At 42.8% G+C, this 26,243-nt stretch overlaps 2 protein-coding genes across 6 annotated transcripts in view; both read right to left on the reverse strand.

The window, feature by feature from the left end:
• TFCP2 (transcription factor CP2) overlaps positions 1–1,811 on the reverse strand; it is a 45,309-nt gene extending 43,498 nt beyond the window's left edge. The window contains exons 1-2 of the mRNA XM_014071601.2: positions 1,692–1,811; positions 708–952 (exon numbers count right to left, since the gene is read on the reverse strand). Of these exons, the coding sequence (XP_013927076.1) occupies positions 708–829 (122 nt within the window). The 5' untranslated portion in view covers positions 830–952; positions 1,692–1,811. The remainder of the gene's footprint in view (positions 1–707; positions 953–1,691) is intronic.
• Positions 1,812–6,349: 4,538 nt separating this feature from the next.
• The window catches only part of POU6F1 (POU class 6 homeobox 1), a 40,398-nt gene continuing 20,504 nt past the window's right edge, over positions 6,350–26,243 (reverse strand). Inside the window, exons 5-12 of one of the 5 annotated variants that reach the window (XR_015696062.1) lie at positions 25,997–26,222; positions 24,227–24,456; positions 22,718–22,846; positions 22,094–22,312; positions 19,571–19,709; positions 18,349–18,523; positions 16,340–16,971; positions 6,350–6,755 (exon numbers count right to left, since the gene is read on the reverse strand). Coding sequence is in view for 4 of the 5 variants with exons in the window: in XM_087710549.1 (XP_087566675.1) it covers positions 16,626–16,971; positions 18,349–18,523; positions 19,571–19,709; positions 22,094–22,312; positions 22,718–22,846; positions 24,227–24,456; positions 25,997–26,222 (1,464 nt within the window). In the remaining variant the exon portion in view is untranslated. Of the gene's footprint in view, positions 6,756–13,253; positions 17,043–18,348; positions 18,524–19,570; positions 19,710–22,093; positions 22,313–22,717; positions 22,847–24,226; positions 24,457–25,996; positions 26,223–26,243 lie in introns of those variants that run through there. The other 4 variants (XM_087710551.1, XM_087710550.1, XM_087710549.1 and 1 more) reach the window with 4 other exon arrangements.

The raw sequence follows: 26,243 nt of genomic DNA on the forward strand, positions 1-26,243 counted from the left end.
TAATTACTTCAAATATGAGACTGAACTCGAATCAAGACGAAAGTTTCCAAGTTTATTCATCATATAATATGATAATTTTTTCATCTCCTAGAATATCGTATTACAAATCTATATATACAACAGGGATCCCCAATCCCCAGGCCGCGGTCCAGTAATGAGCCACAGCCCATTTGCCCACCACTCGCACAAATGGACCTGCACACAGGCACACCTGCCGCTTGCACAGAACCATTTCCTCTAACATCTCCTCCCCTGCCCCCCAGTCCACAAAGCTGGAAAGTTTGGGGACCACTTTATTACAAGAAACCCTAACATTTTGGCAGGGTCAACTTTGAAGCACAGCAGTGAATGCAATGTGTAACTCTTCCACCATTTTAAAGGGCATGCAACTATCACTTTCCACATATCCACCAATCACTACATGTTGCAAACAGGGAATGCCACTGGTTCTACATCAACATCAACATGTATAACCAAGTGTGAAGTATCTGATCCAGTTGGTTATAGGATGTAGAACCCATGGCATTCCACCATGTTTGCACCATGTAGTGATTGGTGAATGTTTGAGCATATTTGCTCTAACTGCACCTCTTCCACCTGACATCACTCAGAACATTCCTAGTCCAATCTTTTTGGGTGCAGCATTTCCCCATCTGTTAAAAGCTCTCTGGAAAAAAAAAATAGGCAAAAGCACCTCCTTGACTTACCTCATACTGTACGCACCAGCACCTAGCTCTTGGCCAATGCCAGAAAGGCTGGCATCAAAATCCTGAACTAGGCCTGACTCGATGACTTCATCCGCTAAGGGCAGCTTCAGAGCCCAAGCCATTTTTGAAGAGGTTTCAGCAGCTGGTTAGCTAAGGATAGAGAAGCAACTCCTCCAGAATCTCCCAAGGCACACTAGGATGCCGCCGTCGGGGCTCCGGCCACCATGCCCACTCCAGAACCACCTCTTTAAGACAAAACAAAATACCAAAAAAACTCAGTTAAGATGCAGAAGGCGTGGGAGACCTTCCTTCCCCAACACATGCAGTTCCCTTAGGTGCTGCAGCTGCCCCTTATCGCGGTGTTTGTAAACAAGCATCCCCTTACTCCTCAAAAAAACTCTTTTTTAAAAGTTTTTGCAAGGGCTCAGTCTGCTTCCAATAAGGACGGGGAGCCAGGTTTGCTCTCCAATCGCCCTCCTCCAGATTTCCGCTTCTCTTGGATTGCAAAGCGGCCGCAGCCCTCCGTAAAGAGAGAACTCCCCACCAACCCCAAGTAAGCAAAGGCACCGGGACCCCTTTTGACAACTCTCCCTCCCAGGTCGGCCACCTCGGCGGATCTCGTCCGGTTCTACTCAAGAGGAGCCCCGCACCAACGAGGAGGGCGTCCGATCGACCACACGTCCCACCCACCACCGTCTCTACAGCTAGCCCGGTGATCTGGATTACCAACCATGCTGGGACTCCGGCAAACAGACCCTTCCTACGCCCGAGGCCCCGAAACCACCCACGCTTCCGGGCAGCACCATTGCTCTCCATCCGACCCCTGCCTTTTGCATGCACCTATTCTGCCTAGGCTCCTCTAGCGTTCCAGCCCAGCAACAAACAAACAAAACAAAAAACACCCGAGCGCAGCAAGGTCCCGCTCTAAAAGAGCGCGGGAACGGCCTCCCTCCAGCCCGGCAGTCCCCAAAGCAAACTAGGCACCTTCTCTCCCCCAGCCCCGAGATCCACTCAACATGGAGGCAGACGAGGAAAAAAAAGAAGAAGAGGACGCCGCTACATGCAGCAGCCCAGCCGGGCTACCGCGCCGGTCCCCGCCCCCTCCCTCGGCTGCCGAAGCCAATCGGGGCTTTCCTTCCCGCCCCTTCTTCCGCTTGACCAATCGAATCGTGAGAGTGAAGCACCGTTTCCCTCTCCCCCCCACCCCTGCTTTCCAGGCCGAGCCATAGCCTTGCGGAGATGAAGTAAAGAGAAGGGGCGGGACTTGCCGAGGTTCCTTAGGTCCTGTTTTTAGAAGCCTGGCCAGGATAGATGGGCAGGGTTGATGGAAGGTGGGGGTGGGGGGGAATAGGCGAGGTTGATGGGGCAGCGGCATCCTGCATTAAAGCGAAAGTTAGCCAAAGCAGCCGAACGGGGAGTGTTCTGTGGGAATACTTCCCTAAACTTAGCATTCGATTATGGAGCCTCAAGTCCAGTGGTGTATTAACCATTAAGCAGGCTAAGCACGTGCTTAGGGCACCAGGCTAAAAGGGCACCACAAAGTTTGTGGTGTATGTACAAAGCAGGGGGGGGGGCACCAAGATTTGTCACTGCTTAGGGGCACCTGTGAGCCTTAATCCGCCACTGCTCAAGTCTAGTGGCTCTTAAGTATGTTTAATGACGTGATCCAAAGAAAACTTGAAAGCCAAGTTTGGTGTAACGGTTAAAGGCACTAGCCTAGAAACCAGGAGATTTGGGTTCTACTTCTGCCCAAGGCATGAAGTCAGCTAGGTGATCTTGGGCCAGTCACTTTTTTCAGCCCCTTAAGGAAAGAGCCAATGGCAAACTACTTTTGAAATCTTTCCTAGAAAAATGCAGCGACTTGACTAGGGACCCGCCAGGAATCAAGATTGAAGGGACCCCCTTCAAGAATAAAAGCTCATCCTTAGGCTTGAGACTTATAATTTTAGGCACATTTATTTTAGACTATTTAAAAATTTAGTTTAGATTATTATTTTATTTATTTTATTTTAAAATATTAAAAAATTATTTATTTGAGGGACGCGGTAGCTCAGCAGCTAAGACGCTGAGCTTGTCAATCAGAAAGGTCGGCAGTTTGGCGGTTTGAATCCCTAGCGCTGGGTAACCAAGTGAGCTCCCGTTACTTCCCCCAGCTTCTGCCAACCTAGCAGTTCTAAAGCATGTAAAATGCAAGTAGAAAAACAAGAACCACTTTGGTGGGAAGTGTTCCATGTGCTTTCGACATTTAGTCAAGCTGGCCACATGACCATGGAGACACCTTCAGACAGCGCTGGCTCTTTGGTTTTGAAATGGAGATGAGCACCGCCCCCTAGAGTCGGGAACAACTAGCACATATGTGTGAGGGAACCTTTACCTTTTATTTTAGACTAGACTAGAGAAAGTCCTATTTACATTATGGAGAGGGTTGGTTTGTTTTTTTTGGCAAGCAGTACCCATGGGTCATGTCCATTCATGTGTATCTTGCTTGTTTGGCACATTCATTGGTTAATTTGATTTGCATCTGAATATTCATTCTGTTTTTGTTTTTGAAAAAAAGTGAGGAAAAAGGCATATGTTTTTGTGAGGTGCAGTTTTAGAAAGTCATGCCATATTTTTTGTTGCTTTTAAAATTGTTGAAAAGCCCTTCCCCATTTATGCCTAACCAAAGCATTTATGCTGATAAAATCTCTTCTTCTACATATCCCCATGACGATGCCTTTCTCCCAACCCCCATCCTATAGAATGAAACTGCCTGAGGCTGTGTTTAGCTGCATCTGTATAAAATTGCATTTTTATGCTTGTTTTGACAACATCCAACAGCACTCTCCAGGCGTATGGAATCTGTTCAGCTTTGTCACCTATTTGGGAAGGAGGTTCCTTAAATTGTCGCAGAGAAGAGGATATGGTCAGCCATGAGATAGTGGGTTTCATAACAGCATAGCTTTCAACTGACTAAAGCAGGGATCTCCAACCTTGGCAACTTTAAGGCATGTGGACTTCAACTCCCAGAATTCCTCAGCCAGGAGTTGAAGTCCACACATGCCAAGGTTGGAGACCCCTGGACTAAAGGATGGTTAGAAATTCACCTCTAATGTAGGTGTGCAAGCCAACCACAGAAAGAATTCTGAAATGTTTATTGACAAGTGTTGTTTTTGTGCTGCTCTTATGTGTAGGAACGTTTTCTCTAAACGCACCCGTGGACTTAACACTCAGATCTTTCCTAACAGCCATGCTGTTTTCAAGTGTTCAAAGCATTTTGCACCTATCAGATTATAACAGGTCTGCAAAAAAAATTTTTTCGAGAGCTGTTTTGGTTATTCCACGTAATCTTTGTTTTTGGGTGCGCTGAATCTGAAAATGACCTTTATATTGTCATAGGACATCACCTGACAATTGAGGTAACTATGTTAAATAAGGCAATACCTCAAAATAAATGGAAATAGACTTATAAAATTAAAGTTTTATTACAATATTTTCATGAAAATCCTTTTTTGAACTGAAATGAGCTCACCTACACACACTAAACTCGATTCTTCTTCCTTGTGAGGCTCCTCTTGGTGCATTTACACTTGTGAGTAGCATCTGGAATGTCTCTCTGAAGCATCCAACAGTAGTCTGCCATCACTGTAATGCTCCATTTTCCCTGGTATCTCCTTTCCATCTCTTTAATGTCTTGGTGCAATCGTTCACCTTGTTCCTCACTCACGGCTCCCAAATTTTCAGGAAAGTAGTCAAGGTGGGACCGGAGGAAATGCACTTTCAAACTCATCAGGCAACCTAAAGCTTGAAATGCTTTCAGCATTCTTCCGATGATCTTTTTGTAGTGAAGATCTTTGTTATTGCCTAAAAATTTATGTACGACTTCTTTAAATGCAATCCACCCTTCTTTTTGAGGATCCGTCATGGTATTGACAAACTCTTGATCAATTATAAGCCTTCTAATGTCTGGTCCGACGAACACACCTTCCTTCAATTTTGCCTCCGACAGGCATGGAAACATGGTGACCAAATATTTGAAGCATTCTCCATCTCTTGGAAGTGATTTTACGAATTGCTTCATCAATCCCAATTTTATGTGGAGAGGTGGTAGAAGAACTTTATGGGAAGGTACCAAAGTTTCTCAGAGGACATTTTTTTCACCAACTGTTAGTACCCTCGGCTGCCAACTCTTCTTGGTCCAGTGATTTTGTTGGTCTCGACTGTCTCATAGACACAGAAAACAAGGGTATTTGGTATACCCAGCTTGTTGCCCAAGCAGCATGCACAAGACCTTCAAATCTCCACACACTTGCCAACCATGGTCTTCATATTTAAGTTTATGAAGAACCAATTCCAAGTTCTCGTAGGTTTCCTTCAAGTGTATGGAATGACCTACAGGTATGGAAGCGTAAAAACCATTGTGGAGTAAAACTGCTTTGAGACTTCTTTTTGAAGAATCTATAAAAAGACGCCATTGCTCTGAATCATATTGGATTTTAAATTGACCCATCAATGTAATAAACCAACTTGTCTTCCTGGGCAAAGTAAGGAACAAACTCCTTTTCACGATGTCTGAACCATGAAGATGACACTCCTGACAACAATAAATTCATGCTTTTCAGCCTTGATCCGAGTAATTCAGTGGCATCTTTGGGAAGATTCAAGTCTCTTACCAAATCATTCATCTCCTCCTGAGAAAACAATTTTGGTCTTGTATCATCTTCAAAGTCAGAACTTGATTCATCATCTGGTTCAGGTATGACTTCACCTTCATTGGAGCTAGGTATCTCTTCCAAGGTAGCAGGGGGCTTGGGTACTGGTATATCTGTGCCATGGGGGATGGGACGAATTGCTGAGTGAAGATTGGGGTATGAAATGGAATGCTTCCATTTGGAATTAAACCCTTTCACATCACATGAACGAAAGTAACAGTCATCACTATGGTTCTTTTGCTCTCACCATACCATAGGAATCCCATAACGGAAAGATTTTTTCTTACCCTTGAACCAGTTTCAGAGGTCCTCAACACGCCGTTTGCACACTTTATGAGGCACCCAAACTTTATCTTGATCTCCTATTTTTAGTCCAAGGTATGCAAAGTCTGTAATATTCTGATGTTGCTTCAACATTGTATATTCACCACAGATGAAACAGAAACTGTCTGGTGAATTAATACACTTTCGCAGAGCCATACATAACGGTTGAAGAATGACGAGCTAACATAAATTGCGATGAAAAAGTGTGAACAGCCTATAACCAAGAACCTGATGATTTGTGCACAAGTGTGGCATGCAGGAGAGAGCAGCTGTGTCTGTACATGAGACATCACAGTGCTGGCCACACCCCCTGCACTGACCGGAGATGCTGCTATCTGCCCTGTGTCTCCCTCCCACTTGATTCTTCAGGAAAGATTAACCCATTCTACCATTAGAAGCACAGACTTAAAACTTGCTTAGCTTATGTATATATTGCTGACCATCAGATTTACAGTGCTGTATTTTTTTTACTCGGACAAACCCTTTAAGGTTTTTTTTGGCATTTTATATCTTAAATGCACTTATGTGAATTAATTAATAGTAATTTGGACTTTAAATTTGGTTAAAAACCCATAATATAAAAAAATGATAAATTTGAAGACAATTTTGCATGTTGTGGCAAATCATGATATCTAGGATTTTTTTCAATATTTTATTTGTTTTCAGCACACCAAAATACATGAAAATTAGATGAAAATAATCAAACAGCTTTTTAGTCGCAGACCTGTGTTACATTTGTCTGGCAACAATTCCTTGAGTCAGAGAACCGAAATGGAGAGGATTGCTTGCTTGAGGGCATGATGTTTATGGCAAGACACTGTTCTCAATTTTATTATATTGATAACATCAGTTAGTGAGATGAAATGAGAGATAAGTGGCTGGTTTCCAAATGTGGGTCTTTTGATGGTTTGGCATCTCCTTCATCAATCTGAAGCTTATTCTTCCATGGTCATTGACACAATGCTGCCACCACCAGGTTGTAGCATGGTCCCATCTTCATTAGTCTTTGGTGAAGGCAAAAGGAGATATATATCTACGGTATTGGGAAAAACATTGAGAACTGGGTTTCAAAAAGTTCCAAATCAGATACTCACGATAAGCAGAAATGTGGCACTTATAATCCTTTATTCTTCCCCAGTTTGTGAGAATACATGGTGCTTTGTGCAATGCTTCGGTAGGAACAACTGCAATCTTCCCCCTTTCTTCCCTCTTCACGCAATACAGCTCATTTATTAGCCTTCTCTGGGATTTTTTTTTGTCAAGTAGTTATGCACCCCTGTGTCACCCAAATTGATTATGCCAAATATAATCAATAAGAGCATCAGAAAAGCAACATACAGTATAGCACATGGAAAAAATACATTATTGGATCAGAGCAAGCAATACCTTAATAAGGTAAAGGTTCCCCTCGCATATGTGCTAGTTGTTCCCAACTCTAGGGGGCGGTGCTCATCTCCATTTCAAAGCCGAAGAGCCAGTGCTGTCCAAAGATATCTCTGGTCATGTGGCTGACAGGGGTAAACACCGAAGTTACCTTCCTACCAAAGCTTGTCCCTATTTTTCTATTTGCATTTTTATGTGCTTTCTAGGTTGGCAGAAGCTGGGACAAGTAACAGGAGCTCACTCCATTACGCAGCACTAGGGATTTGAACCACCGAACTGCCGACCTTCTGATCGACAAGCTCAGCGTCTTAGCCACTGAGCCTAATAATAATTATGTCAATATTTTTTAATAGTGACTAGCAAAAAGAGTAGTCCACAGGCATTAATATCTAATAAAGGCAGTCCTTGCTTTACAAAGTTCATTTGGTGACCATTTGAAGTTACAACAGCACTGAAAAAAGTGTTTATGATAATTTTTCACATTTACAACCATTGCCACATCCCTATGGTCAGTGAGCAAGTTAGCAACGGACTCATATTTATGACGGTTGCATTGTCCCGGAATCACATGATCTACTTTTGCAACCTTCTGACATGCAAAGTCAATGGGGAAGCCAGATTCACTTAACAACTGTGTTACTAACTTAACAATTTAACAAGCAGTGATTCACTTAACAAATGTGGCAAGAAAGGTAAAATTCAGTGAAATTCACTTAGCAAATGTCTCACTTATCAACAGAAATTTTGGGCTCAATTGTAGTCGTAAATCAAGGACTATCTGTATTTGTAGCTCTCTACTGAATATAGACTAATCTACTCAAATCTTAAACCGTATATATAATTTATCCAATCTTATAAAAAAATGCAAGAGGTTAGATATGGTGTGACTAAGAATAACTTCTGCTTTATTATCTTCTTCCCATTTCTAGAATGCTCTTTGGGGAACCTAACCTAACACCTTTTAAGTATTTCTTTTTCCTTTTCTGCCACCCACCTGACCCCTAGCTTCTGTTAGAATAACAGTTGAACTTCCTTTTATATTTCTTTCCTATACCGAACTTTGTTTCTGCTGGTTTCATTTTGTTATTTCTTTTAAGTTACAATGCTTGGCTATTTTTTATTAATTGCTAGTTAATCAGAGAGCATCCTGTGAAAAGGATTGAGTGTTTTCCCCCCTAATACAATAGTCGCCACAAACATTTCTTGTAGTACAGTAGTAGTGAATGCTTCCTATTCATCATAAAAATGTACTTTTTTAATGACTTCAAATGTATTGCCATTTAATTGTAAATATTGATAGTTGTAAATACTGGAATTACTATTACAAAGAAAAGGAAGGAAATGTTTTTTTTTTCTATGCCACTCACAGGGAACAGGATTGAATTTTGTAGTTGTAGAGAATTGCACAGATGACCTTGGAGAAGGTATGCAAAGTCAGTTAGCAAAACATGAACTCAGCCCAGAAAACAAGATAGAGTGGAGAAATGTAAAGTGACCCTGCTCTGGCTCATTTTGATATAAAGCTGAGGGAAGGGAAAACCTTCACAGGGTGTCAAGCTTCTGGTATTACGGCCTTGGTCAATGGAATAGAATTCTAGTATTTTTTTTTATTTTATTTTTTTGTGCAGCACATTTTCTGACTTGACATATTTTGGGGGTTGATAGTAATCTGTCATCTCTCTTCTTCCCACTCCATTATAAATCTCCAAAGATTTGATAGCTCAGTCTGAAATATGTCCATTTAAAAATGAGCAATACTGAATCCAGTGGAATTTATTCCCAGGGAACTTTGGGGTGGCTGAGCAAAACAACTTCATCTCAAAGTATCTTTAAGTATAAAATGTATGAGCTTGAGATCCATAGATGTAATCTTTTTCCCACTGTCTAGCTGATCACCATAGTGGGTGGATCATAAGGAAATGGACCACCCAATTCCTGCTGCCATTGGTGACAAGTCTATGGTGTGGCTGTTGAAGACAGCTTGTTTATTGCCTGGAAGAGACTAATACTGCCTTCTCTTTGCTATTGACAACAGGAACCCAGTGATCTGCCTCAGATCATTGGTATGTGGGGAAATGGACGAGAGGAAGATATAAACGTTTACTTATGGTGTACATGTCTGTGAAGGGATCTTTGTATGTTTGTTTTGGGCTCCTCAATCATCGGTTATATACTCTGCGTGTATAAAATGGCTGTAGTTCTATACTAGTCTCCAGACAAATGTCCCAAAGACGTTGGGATTTTTCTGAATTTCCTTTCAGAGCCTGATGAGTTCGGATCCTGATAAAGCAGGGGTCAGCAACCTGCAGCTATGGAGCCTCATGTGGCTCTTTCATCCCTCTGCTGCGGCTCCCTGTCGCTCAAAATATGTGTCACAACCGCCAATGTGTGATATCCACCAGCACCAGTGATTTATTGGGCTTTTCAACCCCCAGTAGGCCAACCATGGATAAATCCAAGAAAAGTTTCAGAAGAAAACAGAACACTTAATTCAACTACATATGCTAGTTCTGGGGCCGTTCAGGAAATAGTCAGGCCCAGAAAGGGTTTTGTGGCTCCCGGTATTTTCTTTTCTGTGGGAAACAGGTCCAAATGGCTCTTTTGAGTGTTTAAGGTTGCTGACCCCCAAGACAGTGCAGCCCTGGAAATCTGTTCCTACCAACCATCATGAGGGCTTCACAGCACCAGAGGTGGGTTACTACCGGTTCAGTAAAACTGGTTGGTCAAATCTACCAAACCGGTGAGAGGAGGTTCCACCGGTGGACCTGGAAGTAAGTTCCGGAATGCCTGTCCCGGCCTTGTCGCTTGCTCGGTCGCCCCCGCCATCCAAAAGCCACTCCATTGCTCACTCCCCCCGCCCGTCCGCACTATCCTAGCCCCACCCACCGCTCACTGATTGGCTACCTCACCAACATACTATTCTTTTTTATTGGGGATATATTTATGAATTTATTTTTTTAAGCAACAGGCCAGAACCTGTTCATATTAATAAGTAGGAAATCTGTTGGACATCAAACTTACTTTAAAAGTATCATTATGTAGAACTCTTTTTAGTAGTCTGGATTATGAAAGAATTGCAGGAAAATATTGGATAAGACAGAAATAAGCTAAAATAGGGGTGGTGGTGGTGAATCAACTTCTTGTTTCTTGCCCATGTTTTGTTACAAACTACACTAACTGCTGCCTGGTTTTTTTTAGCAATAATGATTACATTGAATATGATGTTAATATATAAAGCATGTGATATGGTTCCAGGATCAGAGCTAGTCAATATTTGAATAGCCTGAAGGTGTGTTAATATTCAAGGAAGCTAAAGCTGCAATCTAGGAAAGGCAGTTCTTGGCCCTCTAAGTATTTGGAAAATAGACCACCTGTGAACCATATGTAAAACCACCCTGATTGCCATATAGAAGAAAGTATGAAATAGGCTTGTATAAATCATTTGGTGGGATTTCAAAGCATTGGAAAGTTGTGGGAGTACTTTGGAACATCTGCTTCATTGACCAGATCTGGAGGAGTGCTCAAAGCCCTGTAAAATAACTTGCCTAGCTTTAGTACAAATGCTAGCACTGCATGGTACTTGGGACTCTGTTCCAAACAAAGTACTGAAGAGAATACAAGACTGTAAATATAGTACCCATCCACAACTCTTTAAAGTAGATATTTCATGAATCTGGGAAAAAGGTGCCGCTGCTTTAAAAAGTACCAAGTAGATGCTGTGGGTTTTACATTCCTGTATATTCAAAAACAGTGCATAGCCCTAACAAGCATTATTATTTAATGAATTTAAGCAGTGACATGCAGTCAGGGGAGGCACACCCTCACCACTGTCAATCATGGAAAGGAAAAAAAATGTAAACGGGAAAAGGTGAGTGCTGAGGTTAGGCTAGCTAGCTGCTGCCACACCGTGAATGACTGCCTGTTTAAAAAAGCCTCTAAAAAAAGCGCCCTCTACTATGAGGCAGGAGAACTGCATGCCTCATCTAGCTTGACTTTTTAGGCGCTCGAGCAGAGTTAAGCGAGGGTTAAAAGCCTAAAAAATCCCGAGGTAGTTGAGGCACGCAGTTCTCCTGCCTCATAGTAGAGGGCGCATTTTTTAGAGGCTTCAACTCTGTCATTCAGTTTAAAGCTGCAGTGTCGTGCTCACTCTTCCTCCTCTCTTTCTCCGTTTCTGATGCCCCTCCATCCCACACTCCCTCTTTTCCTTCAAATTTCCTTTTTTTCTTTTTTCTTTAACAAATGCAATGCTCAGGCATTCTCTCCTCTCCCGCAACACCCCACTGACTAAAGCACTTTCACCCGCCTGTGCTCGTGGCAGAGCTCAGGTGGGCTGCTGCGAGCTCAGGCGTGCGAAAGAAAGTGCTTCAGTCAGTGAGGTGTCAGGGGAGAGGACTGCCTCACCAGCCATAAACCTCACTGCACGTCACTGAATTTAAGTTGTTGCCACTGCTTTGAAGTTAAATTCAGGTGTATGGATGCCTCTTTCTTTTCTGTATAATTTATACCTCTATCCTGACTGGGAATGCTGACATCTTGGCCACTCCCACCCGGTCACATGGCCAGCAAGCCACTCCCACCCAGTCACATGGCTGGCAAGCCACTCCCACAAAGCAGGCCACACCAACAGAGTAGGTACCCAAAATTTTTGAAACCCACCACTGCACAGCACTGAGGGCTTCACAGCACAAACGTTGGCAATATCAAAAAAGACTGAAAGGAAGTTGGGCTAAGGCAGTTGTGAAGTCAACCATTGTCACAGTGTGCATTCAGGGTCGTCTTACATTATGCAAGTCTTGGCAAAAGGAACTGAGGGAAGGAACAATTACCTTCTACTATCAGGCAATGCAATTCTCTGAGCGGGAGAACAAGAATGGATGTTTGCCAAATACTAGACCAAGAAAGGACAGCAAGTGCCTCCTGAAACCAAGAGAAAGTTAGGGTAAACAGCATCAAGGAGGACCTGCCATAATGTATCTATGGACACAAAATTTATTTATGTATACATTCTGTTTCCAAGATTCTACTTTTTTTTTCCTTGCAAAGTATCTGACTAAAAAAGAATTTATGAGGACCTAGCTTTTTTGGGATAGAGGGCTTGACACATTTCTCTGAAAGAACAGATTTTGTTTTCTTCCAATTTCCAATCATAAAACGAGGTACGTGTTAGTCTAGACTAGTATTTATGCCTTGTAAAAGATGCATACCTTGTAGTATGTACAACTTCTACTAACTTTTACATCAATACAATAATCTGTGCGCTAGGAACTATTACAGAAGGATAATGGGTGGGCTGTACCACGTGAAGGGGAGGGGAATATTACATTTGTATTATATTATGCTTTGTTTATGACATTCAAAATGTTTAAAAGTTTGAGATGCAAACAATGTGCCTCCTCTCAACTACCATATTTTTTGGAGTATAAGACGTACCCTTCTCCCACTCTTCAAAATCATGGTGTCTTATACTCCGGTGTGTCTTATAGTCCTAAAAATACGGTATCCTTTAAAGTTCAAATCTTCTTTGCTTTTTTCTTCTTCCATTTTACTCTTTACTATCACATCATATTCCCAGAATTTCGTTATTGATAACCCATACATTTTTACATGCAATTTTAAGGAAGGGAAATCTTTGTATATGCAAATGTAGAAAAATGATTGCAAAGGTAAAATAAAAATGCTAATTTGTCAACATACACTTTGCTAGTAATTGAAAGACTGCATGTTGATCAAATTCATTGGAGCAGATCCAGTTCTATATTTTTTCCAAGAATGTCCTTCCACACTAAAAAGCTGCCATACAATTTACACATACCAAAGAAAACTAAAACTTGGTCAAGATGTGCTAGAAGTAAAAATTTCAAAAATCTGCAGGAGGTAAACGAATTTGAGAAAAATTTAAAATCTTGCTTTCAAAATTTGATTTTGACAATACTTTTTAATATAAACCTTAAATATTACTTTTAAGGCAATCAAAACCACAGCTTACTGAATGCAACTTTTTACATCCCTTCCCTCACCTTAATATTCCCAAATTGAGTGATTTAAATTAAAAACAAAAACAAAAAACAGGTGTTTTTTGCACACACAAAAAATTGGAAGAGTGGAGAATACATACCCCTTTCAGGAAAAAAAATAACTTTGGTTCAGGTAGGAAAAAACATGACTTTATTTAATGCAATGTTGAATAAAAGAATCATTTTTGTTTTTCCTTTAACAGACCTCCTCAGACACTTACTTTTTACATGCACAATAAGTAATAATACAATTTTTGCATTATTTGTAATGCCACATCAGTTGTGCATGTATTGGAAGGGCACTATGTATCATGAATTTATCCATCAGCAGTTTTCTTTCTTGATGCAAGATCACTACTAAAAAAGAGAAAATGATTGTTTCTCCCTAAGAAATGAGCTCTGTGCTACAGTGCGCAATTCTGTTCACGCATTTTTAAAAGTTAAAGGTGAAATGTGTTGAATTGTCTCAAAAATGTTGGGGAGGCAGGAAGAGGAACCAGACTGAGGGATTCAAAAAGGCAAGATTAACTCAGGTTTTAAACGCTGTTTTAATTTTTGTCGATACCTGTAAAGATAATGGGGAAGATGACCTTGAAAGAAACTCTTGCCTAAGCAGAGGGAGCTGAAATATCTTTTAAGATCTGAGAAATATTAGGAAGTAGCCTCTGATGTATTGGAGAGTATAAGTAGTACGATAGGGAGGAAGGTAGAACACAATCGGACTTGCAAGTTTCTTTTTATAGTAGCCAATCTCAATAAAGTTAATTCTGGTTTTCCTATAGAGTTGATTTCCGCTATCTGATCTACCAAGTGAGGCTGACATAACCACATTTCAAGGACACAGCCATATTCCTCCCACCCTCTTTATTGTATAGAAGATAACATTTTTACCTTTTTTTAATGGAGCCGTTCCATTAAGCTAGAACTTCTAAGTACTGCTGGAAGAAGACCAGGTACCTGCCATGACCCCCACCTGTCCTAGTCCTCTAAGCTCTGATTTGTTCCAAATCAGGACCACCTGCTCAAGGGGTTCAACAGCCAACAACCTTGCTGGATTTTGGAAAACCATCATCAAAGGGTTTCTTCACTGCAAAGAATGGGCTCAGTGATAGAATACTAGCTTTATACAGGTAATCCTTGACTTACAACAGTTTGTTTAGTGACCGTTCAGTTACAGTGGCACTGAAAAAAGTGACTTATGATCGTTTTTCAGTTATGACCTGTCCAGCATCCCCATGATCATATGATCAAAACTGAGGTGCTTGGCAACTGGTTAATAGTTATGATTGCTGCTGTGTCCCAAGGTCATGTGATCCCCTTTTGCATCCTTCTGACAAGACAAATCAGTGGGAAAACCAGATTCACCGAACAACTGTGTACTAACGTAATAACTGCAGTGATCCACTTAACAACTGTGGCAAGAAAGTCCATAAAATGGGGTAAAACACGCTTAACAACTGTCTCGCTTAGCAACAGAAACTTGGGCTCAATTGGATTTATTATTATTACATTTATATGCCGCCCTTTCCCCCGAATTGTGATCCTAAGTTGAGAACTACCTGTATGCAGGAGGGTTTCCAGCTGAATCCCTGGTATGGATAGTCCTCATTTAGTCATGACAGGAACCACCAACTCTATTGTTAAGCAAAGCACTTGCTTAGTGAAATCATGACTGTTGTAATGGTGGTAAGTGTGAGGATTGGTCATAAAGCTGGCTTTTCATCACTGTTGTTAACTGCAAACAGTCACTAAACGAGGACTACCTATTTTGCCAGGTAGCGTTGGACAAACTGCTTAAAAACTCTAGATCGGTAATGGTGAACCTATGGCACATGTGTTGGAAGTGGCAGGCAAAGCCATCTCTCTGGGCACATCAGCCGTTGCTCTCCCAGGTTCCGGCACGCATGTATGCACTGCCTAGCTGGTCTTCATGTGCAACGGTCTTCGTGCATGCAGGAGCATCAGGAAGCTGAGCTTCCAGGTTCCGATGGGTGCCGGCCAACTGGTCTTCGCATGCGCATGCACGCCAGAAACTGGAAGACCAGATGACCAGTATGCATGCACACGCCATAAACTGCACTCAGCTTCCCAACACACACATGCCAGGAATTGCTCTTCTGGTTTCTGGCACTCCCCCCCCCCACGCACATGTACTCCCATTTTGGCACATGCGCACCGGGAAACTGTCCTTCTGGTTTCTGGTGCTCCCATGTATGTGTGCTGGAGAGCTGCTCGTCCGGTTTCAGGTGCTCCCCCATGCACTCCCATTTCGGCACTCAGTGCCAAAAAAGTTCGCCAATATTGCTCTAGGTAGAGTTGAAGCCAGGCAAAGCTGACATTAATACAACAGATGGACCAGGGTTAGGTAGTTTTCTGTGTTCCTCTCTTGTTACTACTTGGCTAGATCCTCCCCCTGTAATAAGCTAGGCCCAGGACTACTTATTACTTGTAGTGCTGGCATGAGTTTGCCAAGACAGCAGGGATGAAATCAACTTATCTTCGCTACCGGTTTGTAAATGTGAGCACACACAGAACCTTCCGTGCCTGCGCATAGCGTCATAAACGGGACGTGATGAAGTCCGCGTAGGTGGGTGGAGCCTGCTACTGTGCATGCTTACAAAGGTAAGTAGAACAGCGGAGGGGGGGAATCCACTGTGCCACGCGATTTAGGTTAGCTAGAAAGCAGGAAACCTGATGTTTCTAACTAATATAAATTGCGAATCACAGCTGATGGTCGGAAATACTAGTTTGCCTGAACTGGTAGCATTTTTTTACTACCGGTTTGGGCGAACTGGTCAGAACCAGAAGCATTTCACCCCTGCAAGACATACACTATCCCAAGATATAAACAATTGCACCTGCCTCCTCCTCCTCAGCATTCTTCTGGAAGGGAATCTTTAACTGGCAAATCAGTCTTAAAATAAAAGAATCAACAGGGAACCAGGATACTAAACATCAAGATCTTGGTAGCTGAAAAAAACCCATTCAGTTTAATGGTGCTCTGTCTTCACAGTAATATCCATATGGAAAGGGAGATATAAATTATGCCACAGTTCTGCTCAGATATGATTAGAAGATTTTGTTGCTGGATAGAAAATCGCTATGAAAAAGTGGCTCAAATAAAACAGGGTCCCCGTCCCCCCAATCATTCCTGGTGGATGCTATGCTGGTGGCAATCCTAATGCCACCTTTGAAAAGAAAAAGAAAAAAAAAAGCACACCAACTAGGCGAGGAGAACCTTTTTCCTTTTAACAGATCAGGATTTGTCTGACACAGAAGAAGTTAAAACGCCAATGGGCTCCTAAGGCTTCACAGCTCGGTGCAACGTCAGGGAGGAAGGAAGCAGCTGATGAGTAGGCTGGGATACAATAAAACACGAGGAGATCTCCCCACTTTTCACTTCAGTCATCACTATAAACAGGTGGCAGGGGCAGGGGAGACTTAGCCACAAAGTGCTCACGGCAGCCAGGTAGGGAAAGGGAGATTCTCACGTTGAGCTCCAGCCCTCAAGGGATCTGAAAGACGTTGAGTTTGCTGGTGTTTTTGAGTGTCTGTCGCCGGTTGCAGAACCAAACCCGGACCACCTCCCGGTCATAATTGAGCTCCTTGGCGATCTCGGTGATTTCGTGGCCAGTGGGGAGGGTGTTTTTCTCAAAATAGGCATTGAGGGCCTCAATGGCCTGTGGGGTGAATGAAGTGCGACGTTTCCGCTTCTTGGAAGGCTCCCCACCCACAAACTCCATCAGGTTCTGCTGGCCTTCCTGATTCCGAAGCTCAGCTTCACTCAGCCACTTCTCCAGCACGGGCTTTAGCTTCTGGGCACTCTTGGGGGTGATATCCAACTTTTCGAATCTGCAAAATCAGCAGGAACCCATTGAGGAAGGCAAGGCGGGCTTCTTGTCACTACTGTTTGCTACCCAGCCCTGAGGAAATAAATATCTCAATGTTCAGGTTTGATTCATTAGTCATTTAAGGCAGGGCAGAGCTCAAAATGATCCCTTAGAAGTAGCTGCCATCATAACAACAATCTACTTAATTCAGGATTAGAAACTTATATGGAACCCTACAGGGGTGGAATGTGTGCCTCGAGGAGCAGAGGAGGAGAGATTTGGCAACACAGACCTTTCCCAGAAAGAGGCCCAGAGTAAGAGACCACACAGTTCTGAGGTGGATGTGGCAGAGGTGGGCTGCTGGGGATTTGCATGGTTTCGGAAGATCCTCTAGCTAAGATTCCGTGCAGTTCAGAGAACCCCAAAATTCTACTCCTGACTGGCCCCGCCAACCCCTCCCAGGAGTACCCACGTGACCCATTTTGGATGCAGGTAACTGCAAGGCGTGTGCAGAGGCTCGCAGAGGGCGAAAAACGGACCTACCGGAAATTTGGGAAGACTGGAAACGGGCCCAGAGGGCCTCCAGAGCCTGGGGAGGCCTTTTTTGCTCGCCTGGAGGCTGAAGGAAAGTCTCTGGAGCCCGGAGAGGGCAACCCCCTTGGCATGGTGCAGGAGGCTGACTAGGCCATGCCCATGCCCACCCAGCAAACCAAGCAGAGAACCTCTTGCTAAAAATTTTGAAGCCCACTCCTGTGGGAAGGATGAACAGGTTCAATGTAGCCACCCTAGAATCTGTCAATAAATATAGCAATAGCAATAGCAGTTATATACCGCTTCATAGGGCTTTCAGCCCTCTCTAAGCAGTTTATAGAGTCAGCATATCACCCCCACAGTCTGGGTCCTCATTTCACCCACCTCAGAAGGATGGAAGGCTGAATCAACCTTGAGCCAGTGAGATTAGAACAGCTAAACTGCATATAACAGTCAGCTGAAGTGGCCTGCAGTACTGCACCACCTCGGCTCTATATATCTATAGCCCTAAATATCTAGTAGAAGTTATGCCTTTAGTTTGGCAAGGTTCTGTCTCATCTCTGGGCTTGGGCCTAACACCTATTTAGGGCTATAGTACTCCATTTGGGCTGAAATTATTTAGATATCCTCTAGATGATCATTAAGAGATACAAACAATTCTCTCTTTTGCTGCCATGTAGTGGTCCTCTGGATTTTGCATCCTAAATATGATAGCCCCATCTTATTGTTTTGGTGATATTGAGCTTGAGAAAGAACAGGGAAGGAGGAAGGCCGAGTGTTGTTTTAAAAGAAGACTGGGCAACCTGTTTTTCTGTTGGGGGCTGCATTCCACCCAGAGTCATCTGTACAGGGAAACAGATTTGCTTACCTGCATATAGCAGACTGGCTGTAGGCAGGTCCTTCAGTGGCAGTTAATGCCTGCCCCACCTGGGTTTGGGTGAGACCCAGAGAGAGACGTCGAATCTTAAAGTTCTTGGCAAACTCTCTGATCTCCTCCAGGTTTATGCCATCTTCATCATTTCCACTATTTGAAGGTTGAGGCTCTGGTAGGAGAAAGAATCAAAAAGATACCCTTGTTCCATTTTGCAGTTTCTGACTAAATTGCCCTATAAATCCTTTTCTCCTGCAGCCACATGCATCTTTCATGCCACTGGGCAGGAAGTAGTTTTAATTTCACAGCAGTTGAGTTGTGATCTGAAAATGGGGGACAATTTCCATCAATCTCTTTAGACCTCACACTCTGGTCTCCTTGGATTAGGGGTTGGTGATTCTCCTTCCTGACTGAGCAGTTGGTTCCAGTCAGTTGAAGAGGTTCAGCCTGCAATTACTCCATGACAGGGTACCACAGGGCTCGGCTTTTCCCCCTTTTTTATTTAATATCTATATAAAGCTGCTGAGGGGTGCCCAGATATCTTCCGGAGCAGATTGCCTTCATAAATAATGAGTAAAGCATTAAAACCTGTCTCTCAGGGAGATAATTTGCAAGATGTTAGATTTTGGTATTCATTCTGTTGGTCAGTGTCATTACAACCCATATTGTTTATTAATGTTATGTTGTTCTAATCCTCTGTTCTTCTGTGTATGCTGCTGTTTGTTATTAGAAGTAGAGTGACATGTTAAAAAAAGTAAAAGGTAAAGGTTCCACTCTAGGGGGCAGTGCTCATTTCCGTTTCAAAGCCGAAGAGCCAGCGCTGTGCAAAGACGTCTCCATGGTCATGTGGCCGGCATGACTAAACGCCAAAGGGGCACAGAACAGTTATCTTCCCACCAAAGGTGGTTCCTATTTTTCTACTTGCATTTTTTACATGCTTTCAAACTGACAAAAGTTGGGACACGTAACGGGAGCTCAGTCTCTTGTAATATTGTAAAATAATACTATACATGTTTTTTTGATTAGGATTGACACTTGCAGGCATCCCCCACCAGCCTTTTTCTCAGCAACTGTAATGCAGAAATCAGGCAACCCTCCCCCCTCTTTCATGGTTTTCTACCATAAATGTTCCATGCACGTGATCCTGAACCAGTCTCCACATACTGGCAGCTTCTTTCTCTGCCTTCTACAAGAATCACAGGGATACCAACATGCTTACTTGAAACCAGCTGGCTGACAGTTGGTGTCTCTGAGCAGGTGATGGGGACAGGAGTGGAAGCTAGTTTGGATACTGGGGGAGGACTTGCAATGACCACAGTTGGCTGTGAGAGAGCTGGGGCAGGCTGAATTGGCTGGACCTGGCAACGGAGCAGAAGAAAGCAATATTTAGACCAATACAGTTTAATACTGCTTTTGTGGATTTAGCTTGGCTGCCAATTTTCTACAGGTAGCTCTTGACTTACAACAGTTCATTTACTGACCATTATTCAACATTAAAACGGCAGTGAAAAAAGGGACTTATGACTGCTTCTCATACAATCGTTGCAGCATCCCCTTGGTGACATGAACTTGGCAACTGGCACATATTTATGACGGTTGCATTGTCCCAGGGTCATGTGATCACCTTTTGTGACTTCTGACAAAGTCAATGGGGAAGCCAGATTCACTTAACAACCTTGCTAACTTAACAACTGCAGTGATTCACTTAACAACTGTGGCTAAAAGCTTGTAAAATGGAGCAAAATTCACTGAACAACTGTCTCACTTAGCAACAGAAATGTTGGTGGTCTTAAATCAAGAACTACCTGTATTTATTTTGCATCGTTTGTAGTTTTATTGTGAGTTTTTCAAATTGTTGCAAGCCGGCGAGAGATAACTGTGTGAGATGAATTGAGATAAATTGGGTGAATGAATGAATAAATAAATGAAATGAATTACGAATGAAGAATGGCCTAATAAGCCATTATGCCAGTTGCAATCAGGGTCAAAGAAGGTGCATTAGCCAATGATAATTGTGCCAGGTAGGAAATACATTCACTTTTGTTTATTTTATGTGATTTATACTGTTTGAATAAAGTTAACATATCCTGACTCTCAAGTGCAGGCTACAATAGCTCTTAATTCAAGCGTCAGTGCCCAGCCTTCTCACTTCCCAATTGAAATACCAGCCATCAGATCAGCCAATTGGATTCTAGCTCAGCTGCAGGACACGCCTCTCAGCCTTAAAAAAGTAATAGTCCATAAGTATCAGCTAGGCATCACTAAATTCAACTACAAAAGGAACGGGATCAACTTTTCCAGAGCTTGGTGCTAGACATGAAAATGGATTGGAGGAGGACATTTTAGGTCTGCTGTCTCTCAAAACACTGTTTTCTGTTTTCATCTCAATCCAGGATGATACTATTTCAACCAGGATTCTCTGCACATGGTCCTTAGTTGCTAACCAGAGTATCAGTGTTGCTATATCTAGCATATAAATGCCGCTGATCACCCTGACACAGATATAACATATTTCAGGCCTCAAGCAACACTTGACAAGAGGAGTATTTTACACATTCAGTTACCTAGTCATCAAGGATTAGGGCCAAGCGAAGAAGTTTTGCAGCCTGAGGCAAAGCAGGAAATGATATTCCTGCTTCCAGCCAATTTTGTGACACCTCAGGCTTGATTAACTAATTTGACAGGTGAGATGCAAAATCCCACTGACCTGCCTCCTCTTCCTCAGCAGTAAAAATAATAAAGTGCCTGGTACTGTGCCTTACTTTTTAATATATTTTAATTTTTCATAATGGTTGTTTTATATTTTTATAAGGATTGTATTTATATAATTGTTATTTTTTACTGAGATATGCCATCCAGAGTGGCTTTTTGTGAGATAGGTGGCTGTTCAAATGTGATTGATAAACTGGTATATTAATCTAAAGCATATGAAGAATGATTGGAGGAATTGGGCATGTCTAGTTTAATGAAAAGAAGGACTAAGAGTGACATGATAGTAGGGTTCCAATATCGAATATTAATCTAAAGCATATGAAGAATGATTGGAGGAATTGGGCATGTCTAGTTTAATGAAAAGAAGGACTAAGAGTGACATGATAGTAGGGTTCCAATATCGAAGGCAGGGATGTCAAACTGGCAACCTGCAGGCCGGATGCGTCACATGCAGGCCACACCCAAGCTCCATGAAGGGGAAAAAATGTCACCAAATGTCACATGACAGCAACGTGACACTGCGAGTTTGACACCAGTGATCTAAGGGGCTGCCACAAAGAAGAGCGGTCAAGCTATTCTCCAAAGCACCTGAAGGCAGGACAAGAAGCAATGAATGGAAACTAATCAAGGACAGAAGCAACCTAGGACTAAGGAAAGCTTTCCTGACAGTTAGAACAATTAACCTGTGGAACGGCTTGCTCCCAGAACTTGTTGATGCTCCAACATAGGAGATTTTTAAGAAGTTAGGACAACCATTTGTTTGAAATGGTATAGGGTTTCCTGCTTGAGCAGGGGGTTGGACTAGAAGACCTCCAAGGTCCCTTACAACTTGTTATTCTGTTAAATAATTTGGAGCTCTTTCATGACTTCTCCTAGTTTAACAATCTATTAAAAGCAGTGGGCTCCCCATTTCTATTTAATCCACATTCCTCTCTCTTTCTCTCTATAGGTGCCTCTTTGGGTATCTTGGTAATTTTGCTGTTAAGATCCTCTGGTGATTTTTCTCAGCAGCTTTGCTAGTTGCACTCACCTCACTCTTGGCAGGAGATTCTGGGGGGGTTGGTTTTCTGACAGTGGTTGCTGTCTGGATGGTGCTAGCCAAGGTGGCGATGACCTGACCTTGGGCATTTAAAAGCAGCTGGGGTGTCACCGCCTGTACTTGTAGATTTTGTGCCGGCAACGTAGCAGGGGCAGGGGTTGCCGTTGCAATTCCGGCTGGGTTCACTACCCATGGAAGAGTTCCAATAACCTGGAGGACAAAGGGAAAGCACCAAGGTTGCAATGTGTTAATTTTCTCACATTTTCCTATCAAAACCATACAGATTTAGTTTTCCCATTAAGATTTCTGTATCAGAGCCAAGATAGTATAATGTTTAGGGTATAGGATTGGGACCAGGTAGAGTCCCATCTGAGTCCATCCATGACTCAAAATTCACTGGATGACTCTGGCTTAATAAGTATCTCTCTGCCCAATCTATATCAAAACAGGAGAAGAAAATGCTTTCTAATGCGCTTTAAGCTTTGGAGTAAAGGCAGGTGTATAACATTAATGAATAAGTTGCACAGATGTTTTGTTTAGCAACTAAAAAAAAACATTATTTAAGCACGGCCTACTAATACATTAATTCTGTTTCCAGAATGGTGCAGCACTTACTTGCCCTTGAGCATTAGTCAGGATTTGTCCAGTTATTCCTTGCACACTAGGAATGGTGTTTGCAATGACAGGCGTGGCAGCTAGCGAGCTAAGCAGCTGGGTTGGGGCTCCAAGAGAAGCTGCACTGATCTGTAAAAGATATCAAAAGAAAACAATAAATAAAAAACAATATATATATTTGTCACTCTCTAAGGATATGAAGCGCTTATTGTATCAAGGAGCCTGATCACTCCCGAGGAGGTCAGTTTGCCCTGTGCCACGATCTGAATAATAAAATTACCTTTGAAAATATGCAATTGGACTAATCTCATTCCAAGTTAATACATGGATAATGATTGTCATTTTGACACCAATCTTCAAATATGGCTAACAAGTGATTTGTTACTGAAAAGGTCAATGCTTCCTTCAATGAGAAGAGTGGCTGGATTCTTGTTTTTCTTATTGTTAGCATTTCTCTCACTTTGCTGCAATATCTGCTTGTTTTGCACTGCACACTGTAGTCGACACAGCAAAGTTATTAATGCATGATGTGATGAGAGTTTTTGTTTTTCAGCCACCGTGTTGTAGAGCCTGACGCTGATTAGAGCGGAGAAGGTCACCCAAGCTGACTTCTAAACTGAAGGGAGGACTAGAGCCTTGGGCTTGGAACTTGGACTATAACCTAGTCTAGCACTATAACCACTATGGTATACCATACCCGTGTTTCCCTGAAAATAAGACCGGGTCTTATATTAATTTTTGCTCCAAAATTAAGGGCTTATTTTCCAGCTAGGGCTTATTTTCAGGGACATATGATACTAAATGCATCCGTCTGGCTGACAATCTTAACTGGGGCTTATTTTTATACTAGGCCTTATATTATGAGGATCCTGAAAAATCATGCTAGGGCTTATTTTTCGATTGGGTCTAATTTTCAGGGAAACACCATGGTGTTTCATACCACCATTTGAAATGAAGACTGAATAGATTGTGGTTCAGATCGGTGTGGGATTCAATTTTTTTTACTACCAGTTCTGTAGACGTGGCTTGGTGGGTAGTAGGGGAAGGATACTGTAAAATCCCCATTTCCTCCCGATCAGCTGGGACTTGGGAGGCAGAGAATAGATGGGCCAGTCAGAGGTGGTATTTACTGGTTCTATGAACTACTCAAAATTTCTGCTACCAGTTCTCCAGAACTGGTCAGAACCTGCTGAATACCACCTCTGGTTCAGATTTTGTATCAGGGACATTGAAATCAATTTTTATGTATCAAAGAAATAGATTTCTCATTATTGGCGCAGAGGTTTATTCTATACATTTACTAGATTTGTTGAACTTATTCAGGATTGAATTCATTGCAGAAAAGTACATGTGATTTTCTTCTTTGGCAAAATCAGAAAGGACCAAAGTGATGTGGAAGGCCTTGAGTTGGGCCAGAAATGTATTTCTAGATGGTTTGTCTGCTCCCAACCCTGGTTCCCATGCAGCTCAAAAGTCTTCTTCAAGGGAAAGGGTTTTCCAGCATCTTACTATTCCTGCAAATCCTGCCGGTTGAACCGTGATCTGTGTCGGAGTTTCCAGTGGCTTGGCGACAGGTGGAGTGGCTGTTGGGGTTGGCTGTGACAAAATAGTTGTCTGAGCTGGTGGTTGGAACACAGTCTGTGTTTGGATGGATGGCCGGGCCTGGGGTGTTGGCTGTGCTTGGAAAGGTTGGCCTGGCTGCAAAGGGGCTTGTACTGTTGTGTTCAGCACTGCTGTGGCTGCAAGAGCAAGACAGAAAGAGATGCATTAAGTATTGGGTTGTCGCAAAATGTACTTTTTGAAGGGGAGGGATAGTCTCCAGGTTTTTCAGGTAAGTTCTACGTTTGATCCATGGGAAAGCAATGGGAAGAATGACTTCTCAGCATATACGGGAGCTAATGAACCAAGAGCAAAACCTTGAAGATAAAACGGGGGAGTGGATACAGGTAGTCCTCATCGTACGGCCACAATTGAGCCCAGAATTTCTCTTGCTCAGTGAAACATTGGCTAAGTGAGTTTTGCCCCCATTTTACAACTTTTCTTGCCATAGTTGTTAAAGCGAATCCCTGTAGTTGATAAACTAGTGACCCGGTTGTTAAGTGAAACTGAATGTCCCCCTTGATTTTGCATGTCAGAAGGTCGCAAGAGATGACCTGCTGGACACTGCAACCATCAGAAATGTGAGTCAGTTGCCAAGCAGCTGAATTTTGATCATGTGACTTTGGGGAGGCTGTGATGGTCGTAAGCATGAAAAACAGTCATAAATTACTTTTTTTCAGTAAGGTTACTTTGAATGGTCACTAAATGAACTGTTGTAAGTCGAGGACCACCTGTATTTCATATTCAAAAAAACCGTTGCACCAGCTGGAGTTAAAAGATACACCACACACAAAAGCAACTATATTGAAACAGACAGGGAAGGTTTTGAGTTCCGTGGAATCCTCTCTACTGGTGCTAGAAATTCTCTCTCTAATGCAGTGTTTCTCAACCTTGGTGACTTTAAGTCCTGTGGACTTCAACTCCCAGCTATGCTGGCTGGGGGATTCTGGGAGTTGAAGTCCACAGGACTTAAAGTCACCAAGGTTGACAAACACTGCTCTAATGCAAGATGAAATCAGGGGCCACCTAAACAAGTAGCCAACAGCTTGGTAGGCTGGGCTCCATCATTGCCAGAACAGCTGTTGCAACTCAGAGTAACCACAGCTACCCGGATGCTTTGCATGACTGGCTCCTTGTGTGAATTAACGGCTAGCAAGAAGTAGCGCCTGGGGAATTAATCCTAGCTCTACATTTTTAATTAAACATTTCTGTCCTAACAGTCTTCAGAAAATGAAAGTTATTTGCAGAGATTACTGACTTGAGCCATAGTTTCCTTTATAAATAACAGGCCCCTGAAACCAAATGGCACCGTATTTCCTGCTATCACACGGTCTAGGAATTTAAGTGACATTATTTAGCCAAGAAACTGCTGGTCTGCAAGGGAACATCCTGGGGGCTGGGAGCATTGATGCATGCATGAAACTTAGAAAGATGTCCCCATTCATTTCGGAGAAGGAAGCAGATCCTTTCCATCAGTGGATCTGGTTCCTGCACTCAGGTTAATGGGGGAAGTCTGAACACCTTGGCCTTTGACCTGGAACAAAAGAGCTAGCCCACCCTCCCTTCCTGAAATTCAAAAAAGTTATCAGCCACCCAACATGCTCCCTCCCAGATTAAGGCTGGTTAGGGCCCAAGTGCCTTGGACTCTTGCTATGTGGCCTTCCAAGAAGCAGCGGTTACCTTGCAAATTGGCTATAGGTGATTTGAAAATTCCCCCAGTAGGAGAGGCAGCCGTCAGTCCTGGGAGGGCAGCCACCGTTGCTGCAGGAAATGTCCACACAGCCAGCCCCTGCTGACTTGCCACTTGACCTGCAATACTGATGGGGATAAGAAGAGGTTGAGTAACTGCCCCTGCTGGAACCATTACGCCTGTCACAACTGTTGCTAAGTTTTCCTGAGTCAAGACCTGCAAAAGCAAACGAGATGT

The sequence above is a fragment of the Thamnophis sirtalis genome, unplaced genomic scaffold, assembly GCF_051295495.1.
Source record: "Thamnophis sirtalis isolate CommonGarterSnake01/CBP01778 unplaced genomic scaffold, rThaSir2_p1.2 scaffold_3, whole genome shotgun sequence".
NCBI lineage: Eukaryota > Metazoa > Chordata > Lepidosauria > Squamata > Natricidae > Thamnophis > Thamnophis sirtalis.